Here is a 23,625-nt window from a genome sequence, read left to right on the forward strand (position 1 = left end):
CATTCAACGTACAACTGTACTTTTAAACGATATACAAGTACATTTTTTAATCGGCGTTTCTTTTGTCTATTTTATTTTATTTTTGAGAGAGCGAATTTTTAGAAGTTGTTTTCACAACAAACTTTTATGATGGTTAAACGTTGTGTTGTGGGCGGTTGCAGTAATGCATATAGTCATAGTGTAAGTATTTACACGTTTCCAATCGATCCGAAGGTGCGAAATCGGTGGACGAAAGCCGTGAAAATAACGAGAAAAAGTTGGGGTGGACTTCCTCCTAACAGCGTCATATGCAGTGTCCACTTCTGCACCTCAGATTCTTTTTTTTTTTGAAAAACTGTCCTTGTCCATGACAAAACAACTAGGTTTTAACGAGAAACGCCGACAATACAAAACGTTTTCGAAAAAATAGATTCCGGACCAGCCCATGATCACTGAGACTGATTTCAGAAGGAAGAGAGACGTCGAGTATGTGTTTCAAATGATTTGATTTTTTTGCGATCCTGATTATCGCTTTATAGAGACCACCCGTGTTATGTAAAAAGGTAGCAGTAATTTTGATAATGACACGAAAACGAAGCGTCGGACAAACAGGAAATTACGCAGCCCTCAGGCTGTTTTCATTTTCACAGGCTAAAAGTGTCTGAATTGTTCGGTTATTGGTGTTGAATGTCAAATTCACACCTTTGTTGCCTTTACTTGCAGCTTGATCAGCGTAATAATTTACGGAATAAGAATCCGGGCTTGAGCTGTCAATGTATTTTTTTAATATGATGTCATAATCATGAAAATCACGCTAAATCCACTCTGAATTTGTCTGTATGTGAGTCGCTCTCAATAATATTTGTTATCCAATTAAACGCCGCCATTCACGCACTTGTCCCCCTCATGACCCGACGCGTTCACCCATTACAACGCGGCAGTCATTTATTCAGTAACTGTGTTTTGTCGTTTTTTAAAAATTATTTCTCTATTTTATAAATCAATAGTGTCTAGTAACCTGCTAAATAACAAGACGATTCAGCCGTCAAATTCGATTTTGTCCAATGCCGGAGTCCAGCGACAGTGTACAAACGTGCTCCGGTGACGGTGACGACCACGGTGACTAGCGACACCAGACCGGACATATTTCGCATCTGACTCAACCCCATGCAACAAACTTGATACTATGTGTTCATTATGGTCCATTCTTCCTGGACGAACAAGTACATAAGTGGCAATTTAGTCAAAGACGAGAAAACAGCACAAGAAATTTGCCTTATTTACATGTATCGGCAATGCAAGCTGCCATGCGACTTCCCCTTCTGACGTCACAAGGGGAATTTCTGTATGCAAATGAGAAGCTAATGAGGAGCCTCGTTTTAAAATACACAAAAATAAAATTTCCGTAGACTGGGTTAAAAACACATTTTTTCACTTAAAAAAATTATTTATGCTTAGAAACATAAAAATTAATAATATTTATGTATCAATAGATAATTTTAGGCGTGAAAATAGCAGCCATTTCACAGGCACTTTAAAGTGCCTGTGCAATGCCCACCCTCACGTTTCCCATTTTAGATCTGTGTCCCACTGAAAAGGGTAGTTATTGATTTTTTGGCTGAAAATGATTACTCGTATCCAAGTAAATTTGGGATATTTCTCGTGTTGTAGCCACGCCCACCTATCATGAAACGGTCGCCTGTTTCCGGATTTCCGACTCTCGCCGAAAGTGTGCCACCAAATGACAAAATGTGAGAGGAATTCATACGCCTGAGCCGTAATAAAATAAGCAAATAACACCGAATAAACGGCAAGGTAAAGACTATGTCTAATTATAGTAAATACGTACTGCGTGCGTGACTCGAACCGGCGCTCGCGTACGGCACCTAATCGCCTAGCTTCACGCCACTACACGTCTTCCCCTCGGCCACCGGGCATCCCCAAAAAAGGATGCTTAATAACCGAGCTTATTACGTGCAGAGAACGTGAAACCCGTCCACGCGATACGCGCCACACAGCATGGCCAGAATGCGGCAAAGGCCTTCAGATCTGGCTGTAGTAGGATGGTGAAAGTAATGGTACAGCATTTTTTAACAGTGAATAAGTACTGAGAAATAATTTTTAAACTCATAGTTGCTGTCGACATAGGAAGTAAAGTAAGCAAATAACACCGAATAAACGGCAAGGTAAAGACTATGTCTAATTATAGTAAATACGTACTGCGTGCGTGACTCGAACCGGCGCTCGCGTACGGCACCTAATCGCCTAGCTTCACGCCACTACACGTCTTCCCCTCGGCCACCGGGCATCCCCAAAAAAGGATGCTTAATAACCGAGCTTATTACGTGCAGAGAACGTGAAACCCGTCCACGCGATACGCGCCACACAGCATGGCCAGAATGCGGCAAAGGCCTTCAGATCTGGCTGTAGTAGGATGGTGAAAGTAATGGTACAGCATTTTTTAACAGTGAATAAGTACTGAGAAATAATTTTTAAACTCATAGTTGCTGTCGATATAGGAAGTAAAGTAAGCAAATAACACCGAATAAACGGCAAGGTAAAGACTATGTCTAATTATAGTAAATACGTACTGCGTGCGTGACTCGAACCGGCGCTCGCGTACGGCACCTAATCGCCTAGCTTCACGCCACTACACGTCTTCCCCTCGGCCACCGGGCATCCCCAAAAAAGGATGCTTAATAACCGAGCTTATTACGTGCAGAGAACGTGAAACCCGTCCACGCGATACGCGCCACACAGCATGGCCAGAATGCGGCAAAGGCCTTCAGATCTGGCTGTAGTAGGATGGTGAAAGTAATGGTACAGCATTTTTAACACTGGTCGTTCAGTAAACTTTTAAACGATATACATTTTTCGGTCGGCGTTTTTTCTTTTTTCTTTTTGCCTATTTTATTTATTTTTTTTTTGAGAGAGTTTTTAGATGTTGTGTTGTGGGCAGTTGCAGTGAAACGTATAGCCATAGTGTATGTATTCACACGTTTCTAATTGATCCGAAGGTGCGACATCACTTAATCTTAGATTCATTCAACTGTCTAGGTTTAAAGAGAAACGCCGACAACGTAAACCTGGCGCAACACTTTTGAAAGAAATAGATTCCGGACAGCCCATGATCACCGAGGCGGATTTCAGAAGAGAGAGAGACGTCCGGCAAGTGTTTCAAATCAGTTGACTTTTTTTGCGATCCTGATTATCGTTTTATAGAGACCATTTAGTCCCTGTTAAGTAAAAGGTAGCAATAATTTTGACAGTGAAACGAAAACGAAGCGTCGGACAAACAGGAAATTACACAGCCCTTACACACTGCTAACTGTTTTCATTTTCGAAAGCTAAAAGTTTCTGAATTGTTTGGTGATTGGTGTTGAATGTCGAATTCACACCTCTGTTCTTTTTTACTTCCATGCTTGCAGCTTGATCTGCGTAATAATTTATGAAATAAAAATCCGGGCTTGGTCAATGTCTTTCCACCAAATAAAGTTTTAATAGATGTTATAATTATGACAATCACGCCATGGATCAAGGTAACTCGAATCCACTCTGAATTTATCTGTATGTGTGTCGATCTCGATTATTTTTGTTGTCCAATTAAACGCCGCTTTTAACGCATCCGCCCTCGCGTTCACCTATTTCAACAAAATGTCAATTTATTTCCACGCGGCTGTCATTCATTTAGTAACTGTGATTTGTCGTTTTTTTTAATTATTTTATAGTGATCACTATGTTTAGAATGTCAAAATATGTTCTCTTTTATTTCAATTTGAAAGTTTTACTCAGACGATCGATGAAATAAAACAGTGTAGTGACGTGCCTAGTAACCTGCTAAATAACGAGATAATTCTATTTTGTCCAGCAACTGTGTACAAACGTGCGCCGGTGTCGGTGACGATCAGGGTGACCAGCTACACCAGAACGGACATATTTCGCATCTAACTCAACCCCATGCAACAAAGATTGATACTATGTGTTCATTATGGTCCATTCTTCGTCGACGAACAAGTACATAAGTGATAATATAGTCAAAGACGAGAAAACTGCACAAGAAATTTGCCTTATTTACACGTATCGGCAATGCAAGCTGCCATGCGACTTCCCCTTCTGACGTCACAAGGGGAATTTCTGTATGCAAATGAGAAGCTAATGAGGAGCCTCGTTTTAAAATACACAAAAATAAAGTTGCCGTAGACTGGGTTTAAAACACATTTTTTCACTTAAAAAAAATAATTCATGCTTAGAAACATAAAAATTAATAATAATTATGTATCAATTGATAATTTTAGGCGTGAAAATAGCAGCCATTTCACAGGCACTTCTGTTAGTCTATAGCAATAAAGTAATAAAAAAAGTTTAGTTAGTTAATAAGATTAATAACCTCAGATGGGCTCACTGGAATCCCCGTTTATTGCATGCTGTCAACATTCCTTGATGCATTCTATGTAGTGTATTGAGTCATAGAAGTCATGCCCCTGACCACCTTTTACCTCTTCACCCATGATGCAACAGTGTATGTTATATAGTAATGGCTGCCACTAAATAAACATCTAGTTACCAAGTTCAATCTGAGTGTTATCGTACACATCAGCAAGGGTCTGACGGGATATCATATTATATTTATCCTATAACACAATCCTTCAGATACATGTTTACATGGTAACACTAAAGTTAGTTTTCATGCATGGTTTGTAGTGTAAAGTATAGTAAATAACTTTATTGATTTCGTATCCTTATTGGGATCTTGAAAATAATACAATAAAGAATGTTGTTTAAATAAACAACAGCTAGCTAAAATAAAGTAAACAATTAGAAAATTACATCAATAAGTAAAACAAGAAATGTAAAATTGAGTGATTATTTTGGGGCAGCTGGTGGTTTTTTCAGTGTAATATCTCTGCGGTTAAAGCAGTTAAAAATGTATTTTGCATAGTCAGTGATTTCTTTGTTGTCGGTAGAGGTGAGAATTTTTATCTTGATTTCTTCCTCGGCTATACCAGCTGAGGATAAGTTATGTTCAGTGAACAGTTTAATCCTCTCCTCTTGGTGTAGTTAGCATTTTAGCAGAAAGTGTTTCTCGTCTTCTACTTCATCATGATCACAGACTTTGCATTTTCTTTGGTCAATGTCAATATTTTTGTACCGCCCCATTTCTATCTGTAAGGTAAGGGCACTTGTACGTAGTTTTGTTAGGGCTGACCGATGGTTGGGATTTTTAACTACTGTTGGATATTTTTCATAGGTGTAATCCTTTTTCAGTAATCTATAAGTTCTAAGTTTGTTTTTATGATTTTTAGATTTATTGTCATCATACATGCTGTTTTCAGAGACTGTTTTAGTGTATGACAAAATGTCAGTGAATTCATTAAATATTAAACTAAAAACTACTCCATAGCAAAGAACTGATTTTGTCATACCATTGCTATTCCATTGTCTATCAGTCACTGCCTATTACAATATAGATATAGTTAGATATTGTCTAAATATCAGTTAACATTGCTGAGATGTGGGAGAAGAATGAGTGGTGAATAAAATCAAATCGACACAAGAGATTGTGGATAAGATGAAGGAGTCTCGGCTCTCACATGGTGGTGTCATAGCAACCCCTCCCATATAATGCACCTCGGGCGTTGTACCTAAGTGTTAGTGGGCACTATGGCAACCCTGGCAGAGGACAAGGTACCAGTCTCAACATCAACTAGCACTGCATGTGGTACCCAAGTAAGGCTATACATGCTGCAGTGACAGTGATATATATTTGTCAGCATTGACATCTGCACAATGTTAACCTCCAATTATATCTTAATCAATTCAATCATCTTGTTTCGGACTGTACTAGAGATTTTACTGGTATGACACTTGCTTGCTGAGCATAGTGTTGTACCAATTATGCAATTTAGATGCAATTTAGTTGATAAAAACACAAACAGCTATGGAAAACTATTACCGTATTACCCCGGGCACGCGCTCAGGGGCCTGAACATACAAAATCGGGGAAAAATGGGGGTGGACGCTTACCCGAGGACCACCCCAAAAAAGATTTTAAAAAGTTGTTTTTGTGATCGTATGATAAGGTCAAATAAAGGAATGCTTTTGTACACGTACTTATTTCTTGATTTATGCGAGGTTTCAATAAACGTGAGCACTTGGTCAAGAACTGTGGGGACACTAAGACACAGGGTCGAATTTCAAGAATAAAACTTGTTTTATGTCAGCGAATGAAGTTGTATTACTCGCTGAAAATGGCTACAAAGTATGGTAAGTATTGTAATCAATGCACGGTTACTTTTTTAGTAACCGTGATCAGTGCAAGTCGAAACGGCCTGGAAAAACTACCGCGATGACCTCATTAGCATAATTTTGTTCACGCACCTATTGATACATCGCATCGTAATTACTGAAGAATAGCAGACAGGGCTATGAAACAAATAAACCTTTTATTACTGATGTGAAATGTTTACAAACTACCCGGTATTGTGAATACATAAACATATCCAAATGGCGATACATAAAAAACAGACTGAAAATAATCTCTAGCTGTGATGAAGGATGGAAAGAAAGTAGCAAGTTTACAACGTGATGTCTCAAAAGTGCTAGCTCCCATTATGGATTCACAGTCAGCGAAGTGCTACGTTTTGAAACCAAAGCTAAGTGCTTCAAACCACTCACCATGGATTCATCGTGAATGAAGAGAAAGCAGAACGTGTGCGCCACATGCTGCGTGGTTCATCTTACGTCGTTAAGTTCCAATGAGTTTTTACGTAAAAATACAAACGAAACGACCTTTTTCAGGGCCACCACACACTCCAAAAAGAGAACTACCGTAACACACTATTTAAATAAATCAAACGCGTTCGTTTTTAACAAATAAAACTTTATTGTTGACCCCGTTCTTGGCTAAAAATCACCCTGGGCGTTTAACCGAGGATGTCCCCAACATGTAACTTTTGTGAAAACGGGGGTGGGCGCTTGCCCAGGGAAATACGGTATGTGATCTTTGTAAATATTGTAACTTGAGAATTCCAATGGTCACATAGCAGGTGATATTTGTGGAAACTACATGTTATCACTGGAATGGTAACAGTATGGTAGACTATGGCTTAGCAACAACTGACCTTCTCAACAAATTTGAATATTTCAAAGTCCACAGTTTTACATTTCAATATTACTTAATGTGCACACTACACAACATGTACATGAACACACTAAATTAGAGCCAATGCCTAGGAAGTGGAAGTGGGATAAATTATCTGCTTTTAAATACCATGATTGATTAGCATCAAAAGATATACTGAATAAAATAGAAGAGTTTAATAAGACAATTTTAAGTCATAATAATGTGAATATAGAAACCCAGACATGTAATCAGCTATTAGAAAATTTAGCTTCATGCATTATAAATAAAATCAAATGCAATTAAATTGTTCACAAAAACTAACAAAAAACGAATCCCTGATAGTTTGATAAACAATGCAACCAGAGTAAATGTGATCTAATGGCTTGTGCAAAGTTGATAAATAAATTACCATTTGATATGCAACTAAGACTAAGACATGCAAAAGAAAAGATTCAAGAAACTAATAAAACAAATGAAAAAACGAATCCAAGAAAACTATCTTAATAAACTTTTCAACAAGGAAAAACAACAGAAGTTTGGAAAATTATTAACAAATATTTATGACACGAGATCTCATATACGTTAAAGCTTATTTATTGGCAAAAAAGGGGGGCTCGACCAAAACCACAGCGCTGTCTGCCAATACAATATTAATTTATGGTCCTGGTGCGGCCCCCATAATGCGACTGCAAAGATATAGAAAAATACACGACTGATTAGAAATAAATTCAAAACAACAGAGTTAGTACAAAGAATGTATAAAAGTTATAGCAGGCTGCGCTGCTGTGAAGTTAGTAATGAGATGTCAGAGGCAGCGTGACTGCGACTGTTTGAAACATCCAGAGCGATGTGGTTGTTTATTGCGATGTTGATACCGCGTGAAGTTATTTAATTGATTATAGGTAGGTTTCAGCTTGGCAACTACCCAGTAATGATGACAAGGTTACTGAAAAGTTATTAAAATACATACTTGAAAGAAAAATTATGTCTGGAGATATCTTGGGGGTATACGAGCATATAGCAATAGCGAAGTACCCAAAATGAAACTAATGAAATTGTGGAATGACACCCAAGATATAAATAAAAATGAAGTACGATAGTTTATTAACAAAGTAATATAGATAACTGATGTATTACAATAAAAATATAAATTAAAGGAAACAAAATGAGGGAGAAAGTCAAAACCAATACTCGGATTACATTACGGATTGTGCTCCGTAGATTGAGTCATCTGCTACTCGGATATACCTGTTGTAGGTATCCAAGGTCCAGCGACCTAGAGTTTTAATCATATGGTCCTGAATTCCCGCATGTGCTGCTGATGAGGCTGCACCAATGCGGAAAGAGTGATCTGAGTACTTAGAGGCGTCTACCCCTATTGTGTTTAGTAAGGAGCGTAATAAATGCAGAAAGCATGCGCTTGTTAAAGGTAGACCGTCTTCTGAAATAAACAGAGGGTCACTTGGTCCGTTATGGTAATTGCTACGCTTACGGGCAGCAATATACTGCTGCAATGGAGTAACTGGACAAAAACAGTTATTCTTAAAAAGTGTGAGATCTGTTTTTTTTAACTTCAGAAGAACTTTATCTGAACTACAAAAACTTACATTCTCAAGACATAAATTGACATTTTTGTCAAATTGTGCGTTCTCTGTGGTGAACTCACCACACCTCAAAAAGACAATAAAGGCCACTGAGACTACTGCTTGAAGCAAAACATCTGTAAAAGGTGTGAATATTCCTTTGCTTAGAGCTGAACACATTTTAGCAACAATGTTTGCAGTAAAAGGGAGACGGGGCTGTCGGTGTTGGCCCATTTTGCGTGTCAGCCCCTTTAATACCAAATTTAACCTTTCTAACGGGGCCCCACAGGCCGACTTCATGGGGTTTGAAAAGCCGACCTTTAGATATGCATACCTGATGCCCGCTAAGTATAACCTAATTGTGGACCCCTTTAACTGCAAACTGTTGCTACAGTAAGTTACAAATAAAATCAACAGGTTCTCTGAAATGGGAGATAGGTTAGATATAGAGCATTGCACATTGTGCACACTAGCAAAGGTTAACAACTGTGAGAGTGCGGTACTGTAAGCCTGCTTGGTTTTCTTGGCTACCGCTGCACTATATAGTACCTCCACTTCCTCAGCTAGATCTGGGTCACTTCGCAATATAGTGGACACTGCGTTCTGAGCTGCTGTGCGGCTGGAGCCAACTGCCTGAACTTCTGGAAATGGAAACATGATAATGAATCAGCTATCCCGTTATGAACCCCTGGGAGAAAGCGTGCAAGAATTATAAAATTATAGCGCATTGCCAACAAGGTGAGTCGCCTAATTAACTTATTTATAGTTTGGCACTTCGAAGAGGCTCTACCTTTGTTAATGATATGTACCGTAGCCTCATTGTCACAATTAAACCTGATGCGCTTTTGAGACCATTTCCCTCCCCATAACATAGCTGCAACCACAATAGGGTATAATTCTAAAAGGGCCATAGATAGATCACTCCGGTTATTCATGTTAAGTTCTGCAGGCCGACAGTCGTTAAACCATTCGCCTCTAAAATATCCCCCAAACCCAACAGTCGATGAAGCGTCTGTGTAAATCTGCAAGTCTGCAGCACTGGTGACCTCACTGTTGAGGAAAAGATGAACTCCATTCCATGATTGCAGGAAACTATCCCACATAGCTAGCTCCATGCGACAGTCACTATTAATAGCTACATGGTAATGAAGTTTTGGTACTATGGAGGCTAACTGCAGTAGATGAGACACAAAAGATCTACCTGGCAAGACTACTCTTCCAGCAAAACTCAGATGACCTAACAAAGATAACAAGACTTGTTTGGTAACACTTTTCTTTGCTAACACTTCAGATAATTTTTTTGAAATCCCGATTCTCTTGTCTGTTGGTAGAAAGGCCATCAATTCTTTTGAGTTAAGCATTATACCTAAATACTCCAATTCCTGGACAGGACCCAATGTTTTATGATTCGCCAAAGGAATTCGTAAAGTATTAAAAATCAATGTCATGATTAAATTCTCCATCATCTACAGTTAAAAAATCATCCAAAAGATGCAAAATAAATTTGATTCCATATTTGTGTTCCGCAATCTAACAAATAGCTTGGGAAAGTGTGTCAAACAATTTTGGACTTGACCTGCAACCAAATACTAGTCATACACAAAAAATAATACTTTCCTTCCCATTTAACCCCATGCCAGGGCACGACCGATGGGTGAAGTGGAACTTGTTTAAATGCATCCATGATATCAAATTTACACATAAATGCACTGCTACCCACTCTTTTCAATTCCACAGTAGCATCATCAATACGTATGTATGACATTGAAAAAGCCTCCTTGTCTATGAGTTCGTTAAGGATTGGAACTCCTGGTTTGTCATGGGGGGCTGAAAGATCAACAATAAGACGTTTCTTTCCCGAATACTTGCCCTCAGCTAAACCTAAGGGGCTTATACGAAAAACTGAAAAAGGCGGTGTATCGAAGGGTCCTATCACATAGACTTTTGCAGTCAGAAATTGACAAAGGCTAACAGAAGCTGGGTCTGCCCTTGCTGTTAATTTATTGGTACATTCATATGAAAGCGCTGGGACATTTTCAATCCCTGTCATAAAACCCTCCCTTAGACCTGAGCATAATTGGGATGTAAAAGTTTTATCTGGATGTTCAAATAAAAGTTCTTCCAATTTATCAATGTTTATTGGTGTACAAGCCATGAGTTGTTGTCAGTGTTCGAAATTAACGTCGGTCCGTCGGCCTCAGGCCGACAGTGGGTGTAAAGGGCCTAGAGCTGTGAAAAACCATCAGTCCTTGTGACCGACCATAAATTTATATTTTAAAAAAATGTTCCATTATTTAGTATGATTGTAAGACCAAATATATAATAAATATCTATAGTAACTCCAGAATTGTTTCAAAATTGAGTTTTCTTGCACGTTTGGTCAACAAATGGCATCACTCATCGACCTGGGCATGCCATACGAGTCATAATTCAAGCTCGCCGAATGATCGCGAAATGCGCCGAACGTGGGAACTGTAACAAACGATCTGATTGGATGTAGGCCGATCAAGCCTCCGATTCAAACCAATAGAATTTGCGCATACATTTTATGTTCCGCCATCTTTGATTTGCATCGAACACGCTGCAGAGTTACGTCTACATCGAAGTATGTGGCAATATTTAAACTGCCAGGAGCCTGCTGCTAAACGTGTGAAAACCACACAAGAAAGGCGTGACAAACAGCAAGAATACGAATGGTCTAGGCGTAAACCACGCACATTCCAAGTTAGCTGGCAGGCGGAGTTCAAAGACTGGTTACTTTTTGATAACAACAACAAGGTTTGATAACAAGGTGATGTATTGCCGGCCTTGTCGAGGATCGTGCAGCAGAATTGATCCTTGTAGAAGATGAGACTGACGCCAATGATTGTGAACACGATGCAAAATGCATGTCAGATTCAGAGTCAGCCAGTGATCATGACAGTGTTTTTTCTGAAGATTTTGATGAGTTTAGTGACGATGAAAGAAATGATGATGACGTCTTTGAGGCTGCAGATAATATATCTGATTAATTAGTAAATAAAGGTTTTGTATTATCCGTTTAGTCTTTGTTAAATATCAGGGCCTACAGTTAGCTAGAAGGACCTACAGTTTTAATTTGACATAGGTCCTTCGGGCCTGTTACGATTTTCAGTTAATTTCGAACACTGGTTGTTGTCACTGGGCAAGTGCCACTGGCATTAGATTTGGTACACCTTCAGCCTGGGTGGCCGCCTTTGCATGTGGGGCATGCATGCGTATACTCGCATGGGTTTCGTCTACATCCCTCTTCTGTGTTATAATTGTTGCAGATTTCCTTTCCATTATGAAAAATCCTCTTGCTCCCTCTCCCGTCTGTAGATCCCTGTTGTTGGTAGGTGTGTGGTGGCCCAAAACCTCTCTTTTGAGGGCAGAAGTCTTGCATGTGCAGTGTGCTGCTACAAATAATACATGCAGCGGCCTTCTGGTTTGCAACAACCTTATTGAGCAAAGAATGATTTACTACAGACCAGTCCACTTTAATTTTTTCAAGCTGAAGCCAAGTGGCAGCAGTCATTGCAAATTGTACGTGATAGTCATAAAATCTTGAACCCCAACTATTATGTATGTCCACAATGTCTGCTTGATATTCATCCAGTTCTTCCCGACGTTCTGGATGAGCACTACACATGACAGATTTATATCTGTTAAAAGCCACACAGAATTCTGATAATGTCAAGGATTTATTAAGGCGTGGATCATTGTTACCTTTAATTTTTATTTCATTGCCATCAACATCCATTATACATCGATTGTCGGACATTTCCTGGGCAGGTATGTATTTATGTTCCTTACCATACAAAAACCCTCTGAAGGTTTTTTAGTAGTGTAATAAAATTATTATTATTAATAAAGCAGCAAGATTTACATATCTACCTGTAATGATGATGTCCCTCATTGTCGTCGGTGACACGTTAACGATCCTTGGCAAACTTTTCGCCGCTATTCCGTATTTTCTTCATTCAAAGGAGACGTTCGAATTAATTGACGGGTTATTTACAGAGTTGCCTTGCGTTGCAAACCCGTCAATGGTAAGTAATTGGCTAGTTATCGGCAGCGTTGATGTCACCGCTGACCTTGGGTCCGCCATATTGTTGTGACCACTCGCCCTACAATGCACTGCGGCTGTTGACCTTTGACTCTCTTCCTGTTCAGGCACCGATGTCGCCGACGGTGAAATCGATACGCCTTTAGCCATACTGGAATTGTTAATTAAAGAGGTTACTGTTTGCCTCAAGTCAGAAATATCACGGCGAATACTTGCTACAACATCGCCGGATAGAACATTTGAGGATGTTTGCGTATCTCCCCAGTCCCTCGTTATCGTCCAGACTGTCGATCTCGGCCGCCTCTGGCATGGCCCCGTGTCTGCTGTTGATGTTTGGATGGTCGAACTACGATGATTTGGTCTATTCATTTCATATATGCGTATATAGGAATTCCGGGCTAAATTAGTCGGTAAATTAAAGCCCATGTCTTTCAATTCCAATCTTAACTTAGCATTAGTCCAATTAGCGGGATTACTATAGTCCAGATTTCTCCTATTTCGAGATGTTCTAGCCGCGGGACGTCCTCTTTTTCGGGCGGTTAGGCAGTTGAGTTTCCAACACTACAGAAGTAGTCGCGATTTCCGTCCCGTTCTCCTCAGCTGTGCGTTTTCTACTCTGCATCCGAGTACCCATAGTGCGTAGATTATTCATAATTAAACTTTCTATACATGTTTGGTTGTTAATTATGAATAAAACTGATAATATTTGCCTCAAAGAGAATCCGGCAAGTCTATCTGAATGGCGGGAGATACGACCCCTGCATTCGCATGAGAAAGCGCGAGATCTCTTGGCATAATACTGTAAAATGATACTCACTTAACATACATAAACAATACGGTTCAAAATAGTGATAATCCAATATTAGCAACTAAAAGCATGGAATATTATGCAACATTAAACAATGAAAAAGATGATAATAGTTTCCAAGAAAATATAATGAAAGAATAGTAAATAATAACTTAGATGAGATTATTAGTGGAAAAGAAATATTAACATACAGCTCAAACTATCTTATTAATTCACTCACTCAATTGTATAACTTAGTTTTGAGTAGCTCAGTTTTCCCCAGATATTTGGCATTTAAGTTGCATCACTCATCTTTATAAAAAAGGAGACAAATTAGACCTTCAAAATTTCAGGGGCATATCAGTTTCAAGTTGTATTGGTAAAGTTTTTTGTTCCATCATAAATAAAAACATAAAAAAATAAATAAAAACTTTTGCCAAAGCATTTGACATGGTATGGAGAGTATAGGGCTATTCTATAAGCTTTAAAAAAATAACATTAATTATATACCCTATATATAAAATATGTTTTTGAAATTCAGTCCTTCACCCCCTGACTATTATTGCCGCCGGAGTGATTTACATCGTCAATTTTGGTTCCCCGAGCGTCTCTAATAAATAACCTATCTAACCACTAATAGAAGATTTGGCGAAAATCTGTCATTTTTGGCATCGACGTATTTTTGCTCGGAAACGTAAGGGCGATAAGACTCGATTATCAAGGGCGCAGGTTGTTTGGATCGCATGGTTTCTTTTGTTTCGAGTTTGTTTAGAAACATAACAATGTTTTTTAGTGAATACAGAATATGTTCCGTTTCAATACAGGATTTGGAAATGCCAATCGGGCAATTTTAACAATTTCTTACAGGAGCGTTTTCTGTATACCGGGGGTATATAGTTCTTTACTCTCCAAAAATTTACAATGGTACTAGTCCAGAATGGACTTACTATTCAGTGCGTCTTTGATTGTAGCAATGTTTACGCTGTACGAAAATACGCAAACTTGCGAAGTTTACAACATTCACTTTTAGGACAGTGGGAATAGGAGCAAATTGATGGAAATACCAGTTACATCACTCATGAAGACTGATGATTCGGTTGCTGGCCGGGATAGCTGTATTTACCGGTAGTGTTCATTTCTATGCAATAGGTCTATTCTCAATTTCGATGCGTTTAAACCATATCACTGCTGTGGACGGCGACGACTGATATACTGTTTTGGTTCTGCGGCTCTCTCGACACGGGCACCTAATTTTTAGGTTACTTTTTTTTACTATTCTGACGTTTATTTGGTCGCATTTTGTATATACCAGTCAGACACTGACAGTAAGTAAGTAAACGGGCTGGGACATAGTCAACATGGGACTTTAAAACAAAATTTACATTACAATCTCATGCTTCCGAACAATCCGATATTTAACAAAGTATACAAGCACTGTCTACGATATACTGCAAAGTGGAAATAATATACCTATTTACCGTTGTATTGTACAAAATTTCAAGAACACAAAACAAACAACTGCCGAGTACACTACACAGTCACTGCAGTCACATCAGTAAGAATTACTTTGGACCTCATGGTCAATGTGAATACAATATTTATAAAAAAAAAAATCTTGAAGCTTCCATGGACAAGTTGACAAGCCCTAATTTTGCAAAACCATCATTTCAGTCAAACTGAACTTTAAATCTCATTAGGATTTCACAAGTTACCCAGATCGAAAAAAAATGCATTATTGAGAAAAAGAAAAATACTGCTTTTTTTGTCATTTGGGTATTTTTGTGAGTGTACACGCATGCATTAAAATATGTATACCCATTAATATTATCAAAACTTCAAATGTAATCATAGTACAAATGTAAAGTAAAAAAAAATTGTCGAGAGTGATTTTGGATTTGTTGAAAAAATAGCCAAAATGCTGTGACATTGTCTAATTGGTGATGGGAATTATAAAATAGTAAACAAAAATGGAGAGGTAGGGGTCTTACGTTGTATGGTATTGTTTTTATTAATGACCTTCTTGATGAGAACTGTAATTTTCTAGCATTTGAACAGTTTATTTTACAATATGGGAATGTATGTACCAGATACAAATTTTTTCAGTTAAAATCTGCCATTCCTTCAAAATGGAAAAATCTCATAGCTGGTTGTGCTGGAAAAAAAATTACGTGTATGTAAACCAAACATGCGTAATTGTAAATGGCTAAGTGGGGATAAAATTAATAAAGAGTTGTATGCTGTGCTGCTGAAACCCTTTTTAAGCAATGAAATTCCAAGACATATCCAGCACTACTGGCATGATATCCTGGATGTTATAATACCATGGGGAGCTGTATGTACACTCCCGTATAAAATCACAACCAATACAAAGCTTAGAAATTTCCAGTACAAGCTTACTATGAAATTTTTGCTATCTAATCAACTTCTGTATGCATGGAATCTCAAAGATTCTCCACTATGCTCTTTTTGTGAAGATTACTATCACTTATTTTGGGATTGTAGATTTATATACATTTTTTGGAATGGTTATCCTCGTTCACAGAACTCATTTTCACATTAAATGCTCTAAAATGTATTCTGGGAGATATTGATGAGCATGATAATCCAATGCTTAACTATGTCCTACTTATAGGTCGTTATTATATATTAAAGTACAAGTTACAACACATTATGCCAAACATTGTAGGTTTCAAATCCTGTGTAAAACAAACCATTGATTTGGAAAGTATCATTGCGAATGCTCAGAACAGAAGAACAAAGTTTCTAAAGAAGTGGGGGCCTTTTATTGAATATTATGATCTGTAATTGTTTTCCTTTTTTCTTCTATTATTGTTTTGTCTGTAATTTGTCATTGTAATTTTTGCATATTAAATAAAATAAATAAAAAAAATTGAGTGTGAACCTTTCAAAAACTGAAGTTGTTATCTTCGGTTCATCAACATTGAGAAAAAATACCAATTCTGTTTTGAAAATGATAACACTCAGTTATACACATCTAGGAATCACAATAAAATCAAATGGGAGTTTTGTTGATGCCATGTTAACAGGTAAAGCTGGTAAATCAATTTACATCATGAACAAAGTATTTTTAGGAAATCTAGACATTAAACTTAAATTTATATGAAACCAAAAAAATTAAATTAATCAAATTTTAAAAACTTACCCTGAAAATAAGTTTCTAGAAAGAACTGATTTCCAAAGAAAATAGCAAACTGAGAACATATGCTAAATTTAAAACAGAATACATCTTTGAGCCATATTTGAATGAACTTGACACTTACCGGTACAAGAGGAAAATGTTAACACAATTTCAAATTAGTAACCATAACTTAGTAATAGAGGCAGATATTCAATTCCTACGAAACCTATAAACAAAAGAATATGCACAATCTTTGACAGAAATTCAATTGAAGATGTAGAACATTTTTTATTGAAGTGCCCAAAATATAACACACACTGAAAATACTTCATCCAAAAAATTATGATACTACTTTCAACCAAAAATAAAAACACACAATTTACATAATATACTCGCAAGCAAAGATTTATTTAACATTTAAATACTAGTTACATACTTTTTATAATATTTTTACATATACATGTATCTTGTTATTATTTCTAAACTTTTTTTTCTGTACTTATACTATGTAAATCATTTTACGCGGTGGCAATAAAGTTACGGTATTATTATTATTTATTTATAAGGACTTTTATGAATGTCTTCAAATTTCAACAAAAATTGATGGGTAAATAGACATCAATGTATGAAGGTTCATATTAATTTTTGATTTCTTTATTAAACTGTTTCGTTTTATTTGTTTTAATAGATACAGCTCTGCATGTTGTAAAAAAAATGAAATCACCATTTTCTAGACCTGTTTCACCAAGTTATGAACATTGCTTCTGTATCTGTATTATCTAATGATCCAGAGAGCTTTCAACTGAGTTGTTATCATTCAGACAACATGGCTTCAATGTCATATGAAATGAGAAAAGCAGATAGGTTGCGAAAGAGAAGTGGATCGGTTGATTCTCAGGAAAGAGATGAACTGCATCATGACGATGACAGAGGGCACAGACGCCATCGTGAAAAACATAGAAAAAGGAGAAAATATCGTTCTCCTAATAACAAGGTTCATGACTCCTCTGAAGACTGCCCTCACAAGGAGGTTTACGACAATCCTTCCTATCGTCATAGTGAATCTAGAAGAGCAAGAAGAGGATTAAAACACAGTGATGATGAAAATCAAAAAGAAAGAAGACAACGACGAGAACCAGTGCAGGAAGTATTAGTTGTCCAGCATGAAGAAGAAAATTTGGGAGCCGGTTTAGGAATACTGGAACACAAATCAGAACAACAATGGGTTCGTACTTTAAACTTCTTGTTGGCACAATAGCTGATAATGAGATACATAGTAGAAGAGAATTTCAGCAAATTTAACAGTTGATGTGTACTAATGGGGATCTTCTTTGGAAGCCTAAATTGTTTCATCTAATTCTCATATATTCTATGTACACAATTACAAAAATATGTCTTTACTTGAATTTATTTTCATCCATATAGTGAAAATAATTCAGATGAATGTAAATTATGGATTTTTTTGATATGTTTTCCATTTCATGCCTGAATGCATACATGACTACATGTACCTCTCCTCAATGCCAAATTTGATGTATAGTACTATTATGTTATTCATTGCAGAATACAGACGTTTCCTCATTCATGAAAGAAAATAAAATAAAACAGAGAAATGGTCCAGATAAACAAGTGGATGCTGATTCATATGGGGAGATAGAATTCATTGGATTCGGACAACATAATAAGAAGTCACCAGTAAGTACATGGTATAATAGTTTTGCTATAACTATACTGCATTGGCATGTGCTACATGTATATATGTGCTTTGACTGCTGTTATGTGCTGCTACCATTAGTGTGACAATTACTATGTGTAGGCAGCCACTGCTGTTACTTTGCTATCACTGTGGGATTTCCTTGTTTCCTTCCAGCTTATGTTATTATGCTGTTTCTTGCGACTATGACGACACTCATGCGACTATGACGACACTTGCACTATATTGACTATGCTGAGTATACATAAATTGTGCTGAACTTGTGATATTTGTGTTGCATTTAATTTGTGACCATGCTGGTCACCATACTTAAGCTGTGTTACAAATGTGCTTTATGCTACCACAGCTGTTACTGTACTATCGCTCCACTAGCAGACTGTGTCCCTCGTTGGGGCATTGGATGTCACAGTGCAAGGCCTGCTTATTGCAATTGAGAGGGCTACCCATAGAACTCACACTGGACAGGGTGTTCTTTTACTGCTAGAATGGGGTAGACAATACAATAGTACTGGAAGTGAAATACACATATACCAAAATATCGAGTTAAAGCTCCTCGCTTTAATACCTCTCAAAATAATTACAAGAAATAAAGCACAGAAAAATACAATGAATAGAGTCACTAAAACAGGGGATTGCTTAGGGAAATGTGCATTGATGATAACTCACAGTTTCAGGATGTAATAATGGACGACAGTCAATGGCTTCTACAACACAACAAAGATATACAGGAGTCTTGCTTGCAGAGGAACGCTGGTATTCTGGAGGGCACCGCTGAAAGCAGGAGATCGCAGAGCAGCGCAGTTCATACAAGTCTCACAAAATGATGGTTGTAGCCTGTATCACTTGTTACACAATATCGTAGCAGCATACACTAGATACCAAGTTGAAATGATGGACTCCTGAGTCTGTCCAATTTATAGGCATGATTCAGTGTCACCACCTGGGTTTCCACATGAGCCAATCAGAATGTGATCTTGCTAGCAGCTGTGTCACGTAGGCAACTCAGTAAATCATAAACATCCTTTATTATTCAAATAACAGCACACCTGGTAGATTCCAATTCTCCTTCCAAAGTTGTAAACACCCTTTGTTATGTAAATTACAAGCACACTTGGTAGATTCTACTGTCCTTCCAGAGTTGAAAACAAGTATGACCTGTCAATCACCTTTATGACAGTTATCATAATGCACACTGTTTCTTCTCATGATTCCATGCACACTTCCATTTGCAGGGTTTGAGGTAACATGACAAAAACAGATTTCATCCTGACCCCCATTTCAAGGTCGGGCGGCATCATGCATCTTTCTCTTTTGCAGTATGTTCGTGTTGACATGGAAACAGAACCACACATTTTATGGGATCTTCTGATTAATCAGTGGAAAATGGATAAACCTAAAGTGTTGATATCAGTCACTGGTGGTGCACAAGACTTCTTTTTCAAAGATAGACTAAAGTTACTCTTCAACAAAGGATTATTTAAAGCTGCTGTCAGTACAGGTATGTACATCACAATGTAATATAGATACCACCAAGGGTTGCTTTAACGCAGGATACTACATCCGACTGGGAAGCAGACGTTTTAATGTGGGGCAAATTGTTTTCCACTTGTAGGTCAGGGTACTGTCAGTCACTTGCATTATGCTTTGCTCTGTGGAAGCACAACACCCAAATCATTTTCAGCCATGTGGATCTCAGCTTTTGTTCTGGAGCAATAGTTCGGCTCTGATAGAATGCTGTAGTGTAAATGTAGCAATAAGTGCAAATGTGTTGATGCATATTGTGTATGAATCTAACAAAATAAAAGGTGGGATCCTTGAATATTTTATTTGGACGTAAGTGGGTCCAAAAGTTACCCTCTGTAAGCCCTCTCTCAGTGACCCTCCAATGACCCTTGTAACCAGTGACAACAGGTCTCCCTACCATCAAAGTAGAGGCACTCGAAGCAGACTAATTCACAGGTTCGGGTTATGGCATGGACAGCTTCACCAATATTTACCAGTGCAAGGAAGGTGTATGACCAAACACACATGAAATGAAAATGATTTAATAAATAACAACAACAAATTGCACACTGGCTAACTATACACAACATCAATATAGGTTAGCCTAAAGCAGCAAAAGGTATACACTAGACTTAGTAAATTCAAAATAGAAAATACTAAATGCCCAATTCAATTTCTCCTATCAGTAACAGGAATCCACTCAAAAAGTATAAAAATTTAGTACTTGCCCTTTAACAAATAGGCCAAACATAAGAATAGTTAAAGGGGTCTACGTGAGATATACCACAAAACAATCTATGTTAAGTTCTGAATACAGGAATATGTAACAAACGCAATATTAATACGGTTTATGCTCCCTAACGCTTAAGCGTACAGCTACAATTTTAGCCGTAATGGCCAAAAATGTAAAACACAAAACTGAGCGCGCGGTACGCTGAATAGTGCGACGGAAAGGCCAAATATACGTCAGTCGCACAGACAATGAAAACGTCAAAACACACGATAAACGCTAAGTAGCCAGATTCATTGAACAATCAAGAGAAAATGACTATAAATACAACAAGTTATTCATTGAATCCGGTACTCCCGAAACTCTTTACTGATAGTGTACTCTATTGGGCGGTAAATTCAAAGGATGATAAAATACACTATGTCGTAACAAAAATTAAAATTATACGCTTCAATAAAAACAACTCATATGAGGAAATTACTAAGGAACCTTGGATTATAAAACATATGGCACTATCGAAATGGGTCCAACTGAAGTTTTTTTATGGATTTATTGATTACTTCATGCACAACAAATGATACTTGAAAAACTTCAAATGATCCGGAATTTCTGTCACATCCACGCTGAGTTTCTCTGCAGCTTGATTATTGACTTTCCGAGCATATAGTTCGTCAAAAATCTAGAAATATTCAAAATGTTCCGGAGACTTCTTGTCGCACGTCAGCTCACAACATCTGCCATAACAACCACTGCCTCCGTCTCGCTCTTAGGTAGGCTCGTACCATTTGCAAGAAGGCCGGGGGACCAATCTAAAATCCCTGCAACTCTAAATATTTAACTACGAAATTTATATCATCTAAAATTATAATAGTACTATAAAATAATACAACCTATGGAGCAAAAAAAACAACGCACTGACACAATACAAAGTCATTAGCAGCAAAACCCTCTATAAAAAAACAACTGGTCATGCCCTACGCGTGTTGAAATCATGACGTCACTCACATAGCAACTTTCCAAGACCAACTTGTCAACAAGTCGTGCTGTTCAGCCCATACTGCGTCAAAGTAGAACACACTCATAAATTTTAAAACACAAGAAAATTTCCTATCGAAATAGCATGATAACGAACAAAAGAAATACTGCTTACTCCTAGGAATATACAAGACAAATATAATAACTCAAAAACTAGGTCACCAACATAAATTATGCAAACTATTCTTGACACCAGAAAAACTTTCAAAACAAAAACTAACTCAATGCTGACTAAATAATAAAAATGAGGGTCTCGTTCACAATACAAGATGAACTACTCTGGGTGATTTTAACCCAATCATGTGTGGCCTACCTACACTAATATCCTCCTTTGAGGACAACAAATTAACCCCATGGGTCTAATACCCATTGGCGCAACTCAACAGAAGTCGTGGTTACACCTCCATTCCAAATGACTGGATATCACAGTGAAATTTACAGATGGATGGATTACAGTAACCATTCATTCTGTTTCAGGTGCTTGGATCATCACTGGTGGTACAGCGGTTGGAGTCATGAAGAAAGTTGGTGAGGCCATCATGGAAGAAAGTCAAGGAATAACATCAGACAATCAGAAGCAAGTTGTCGCACTTGGAATTGCCACATGGACTATGATTGATAATAAGAAAGCACTGGAAGGAAGGCCTGTAAGTACTATTTTTATAATATACCTAATCAGATGTTGATTATTGTTAGAAAGCACTGCATGGTCTCTATTTATATAAAGCTGTTGATGTACATTGCCTATGATTCTTCAAATGATTATGCTAATCATGTTGTAGAACCACTGATGTATATCCATTTATTTTGTGATTTGATACAAAATTGCCAATTTGTAGCCATCTTGTTTCACACATTGTGATTGAATGTGCATGCAATAACTGTTTTCTTAGGTAGCTAAAATATCATAATAATAATAATATAATAATAATAATAATAATAATTAAAAACAATGATCGTACCCGTGGTAGTTAGAGAACTTGGTCTTGTCAACAAAGACACCCTAAAGCATGTTGATAAATTCAGGAAACCCAAGTCTGCAAGAGATACAGAAAATTGTTCTTAATATCACTGCGCACCTGCTGAGAAAAGCGTTATCAATTTAGACTTTCTACGTATTGTTGGTTATGATTTGATACGTTTTGTGTGTATGGTTATCATTTTGTGTCATCCTTTCTTTTAGCCGCAGGTCTTTAGGTAAGACCTGGCATTAGAACTGTAAAACAGCAGATCAAAAGAACATACTAAGAAAATATTACCTTTATTGCATCTTCAGAAATACAAATTTCTCTCAATGTTGCTAGCAAGTTAAGAATTAAGAAAATAACAAGTCTAAAAATAAATATAATCCAAGAAAGCTTAAAAAGAACGCCAGTGTTGCTGATGGTATTGGAGACATATTAAAAATTAATTTAAGATTTACCTTTCAAACGAGAAGCTTGGCAACTAATATTTGTCTGCTATTTGAGATGCACAACATAAAAACAATGTGATTCACATTATCAAAATTTATAGTATATACAGAAAATACATTTAATTTTTCATCCATGGTTTTCAGTCTAATTAATTCCAGAGCACCTCTGTGATGAATTCAATTTAAATCTGATTTTTTTTAGATATCAGCAATGGGCTAATAATAGATAATCAATATGCATGTTTATCAAAATTAAACTAATCATGTCTGTGGATTACAAATTAAGCAATTAGTATGCATAGATTTAGGTCTGTATATTGTTTCAGGGTGCACATGTACAAAGTTTCATTATAATGTGATGATTAATCCTAACTAAATTAGTGGGAAGCAGAGAAGTAATTATTATGCAAATTAGGTTATAGATGCATATAAACCCAAAACTAATTAGGTAATTAATATGATCTGATTTTAATCCCAAACTGAGCAGGTCTGTCCATTGTTTTAGAGCATCCATGTACCAAGTTTCATTGAAATAAAATAATTAGTATTTGC

The 23,625-nt window shown here is 37.2% G+C and overlaps 1 protein-coding gene across 1 annotated transcript in view; it reads left to right on the top strand.

The window, feature by feature from the left end:
- Positions 1 to 23,625, top strand: part of LOC102807340 (transient receptor potential cation channel subfamily M member-like 2) — a 169,015-nt gene that overhangs the window by 20,035 nt on the left and 125,355 nt on the right. The window contains exons 2-5 of the mRNA XM_085502863.1: positions 17,469 to 17,902; positions 18,241 to 18,372; positions 19,709 to 19,889; positions 22,137 to 22,306. Coding sequence (XP_085358989.1) covers positions 17,504 to 17,902; positions 18,241 to 18,372; positions 19,709 to 19,889; positions 22,137 to 22,306 — 882 coding nt within the window. The 5' untranslated portion in view covers positions 17,469 to 17,503. The remainder of the gene's footprint in view (positions 1 to 17,468; positions 17,903 to 18,240; positions 18,373 to 19,708; positions 19,890 to 22,136; positions 22,307 to 23,625) is intronic.

Source organism: Saccoglossus kowalevskii, chromosome 8 (genome assembly GCF_978046115.1).
Source record: "Saccoglossus kowalevskii chromosome 8, keSacKowa6.1, whole genome shotgun sequence".
In the NCBI taxonomy this organism is placed as follows: domain Eukaryota; kingdom Metazoa; phylum Hemichordata; class Enteropneusta; family Harrimaniidae; genus Saccoglossus; species Saccoglossus kowalevskii.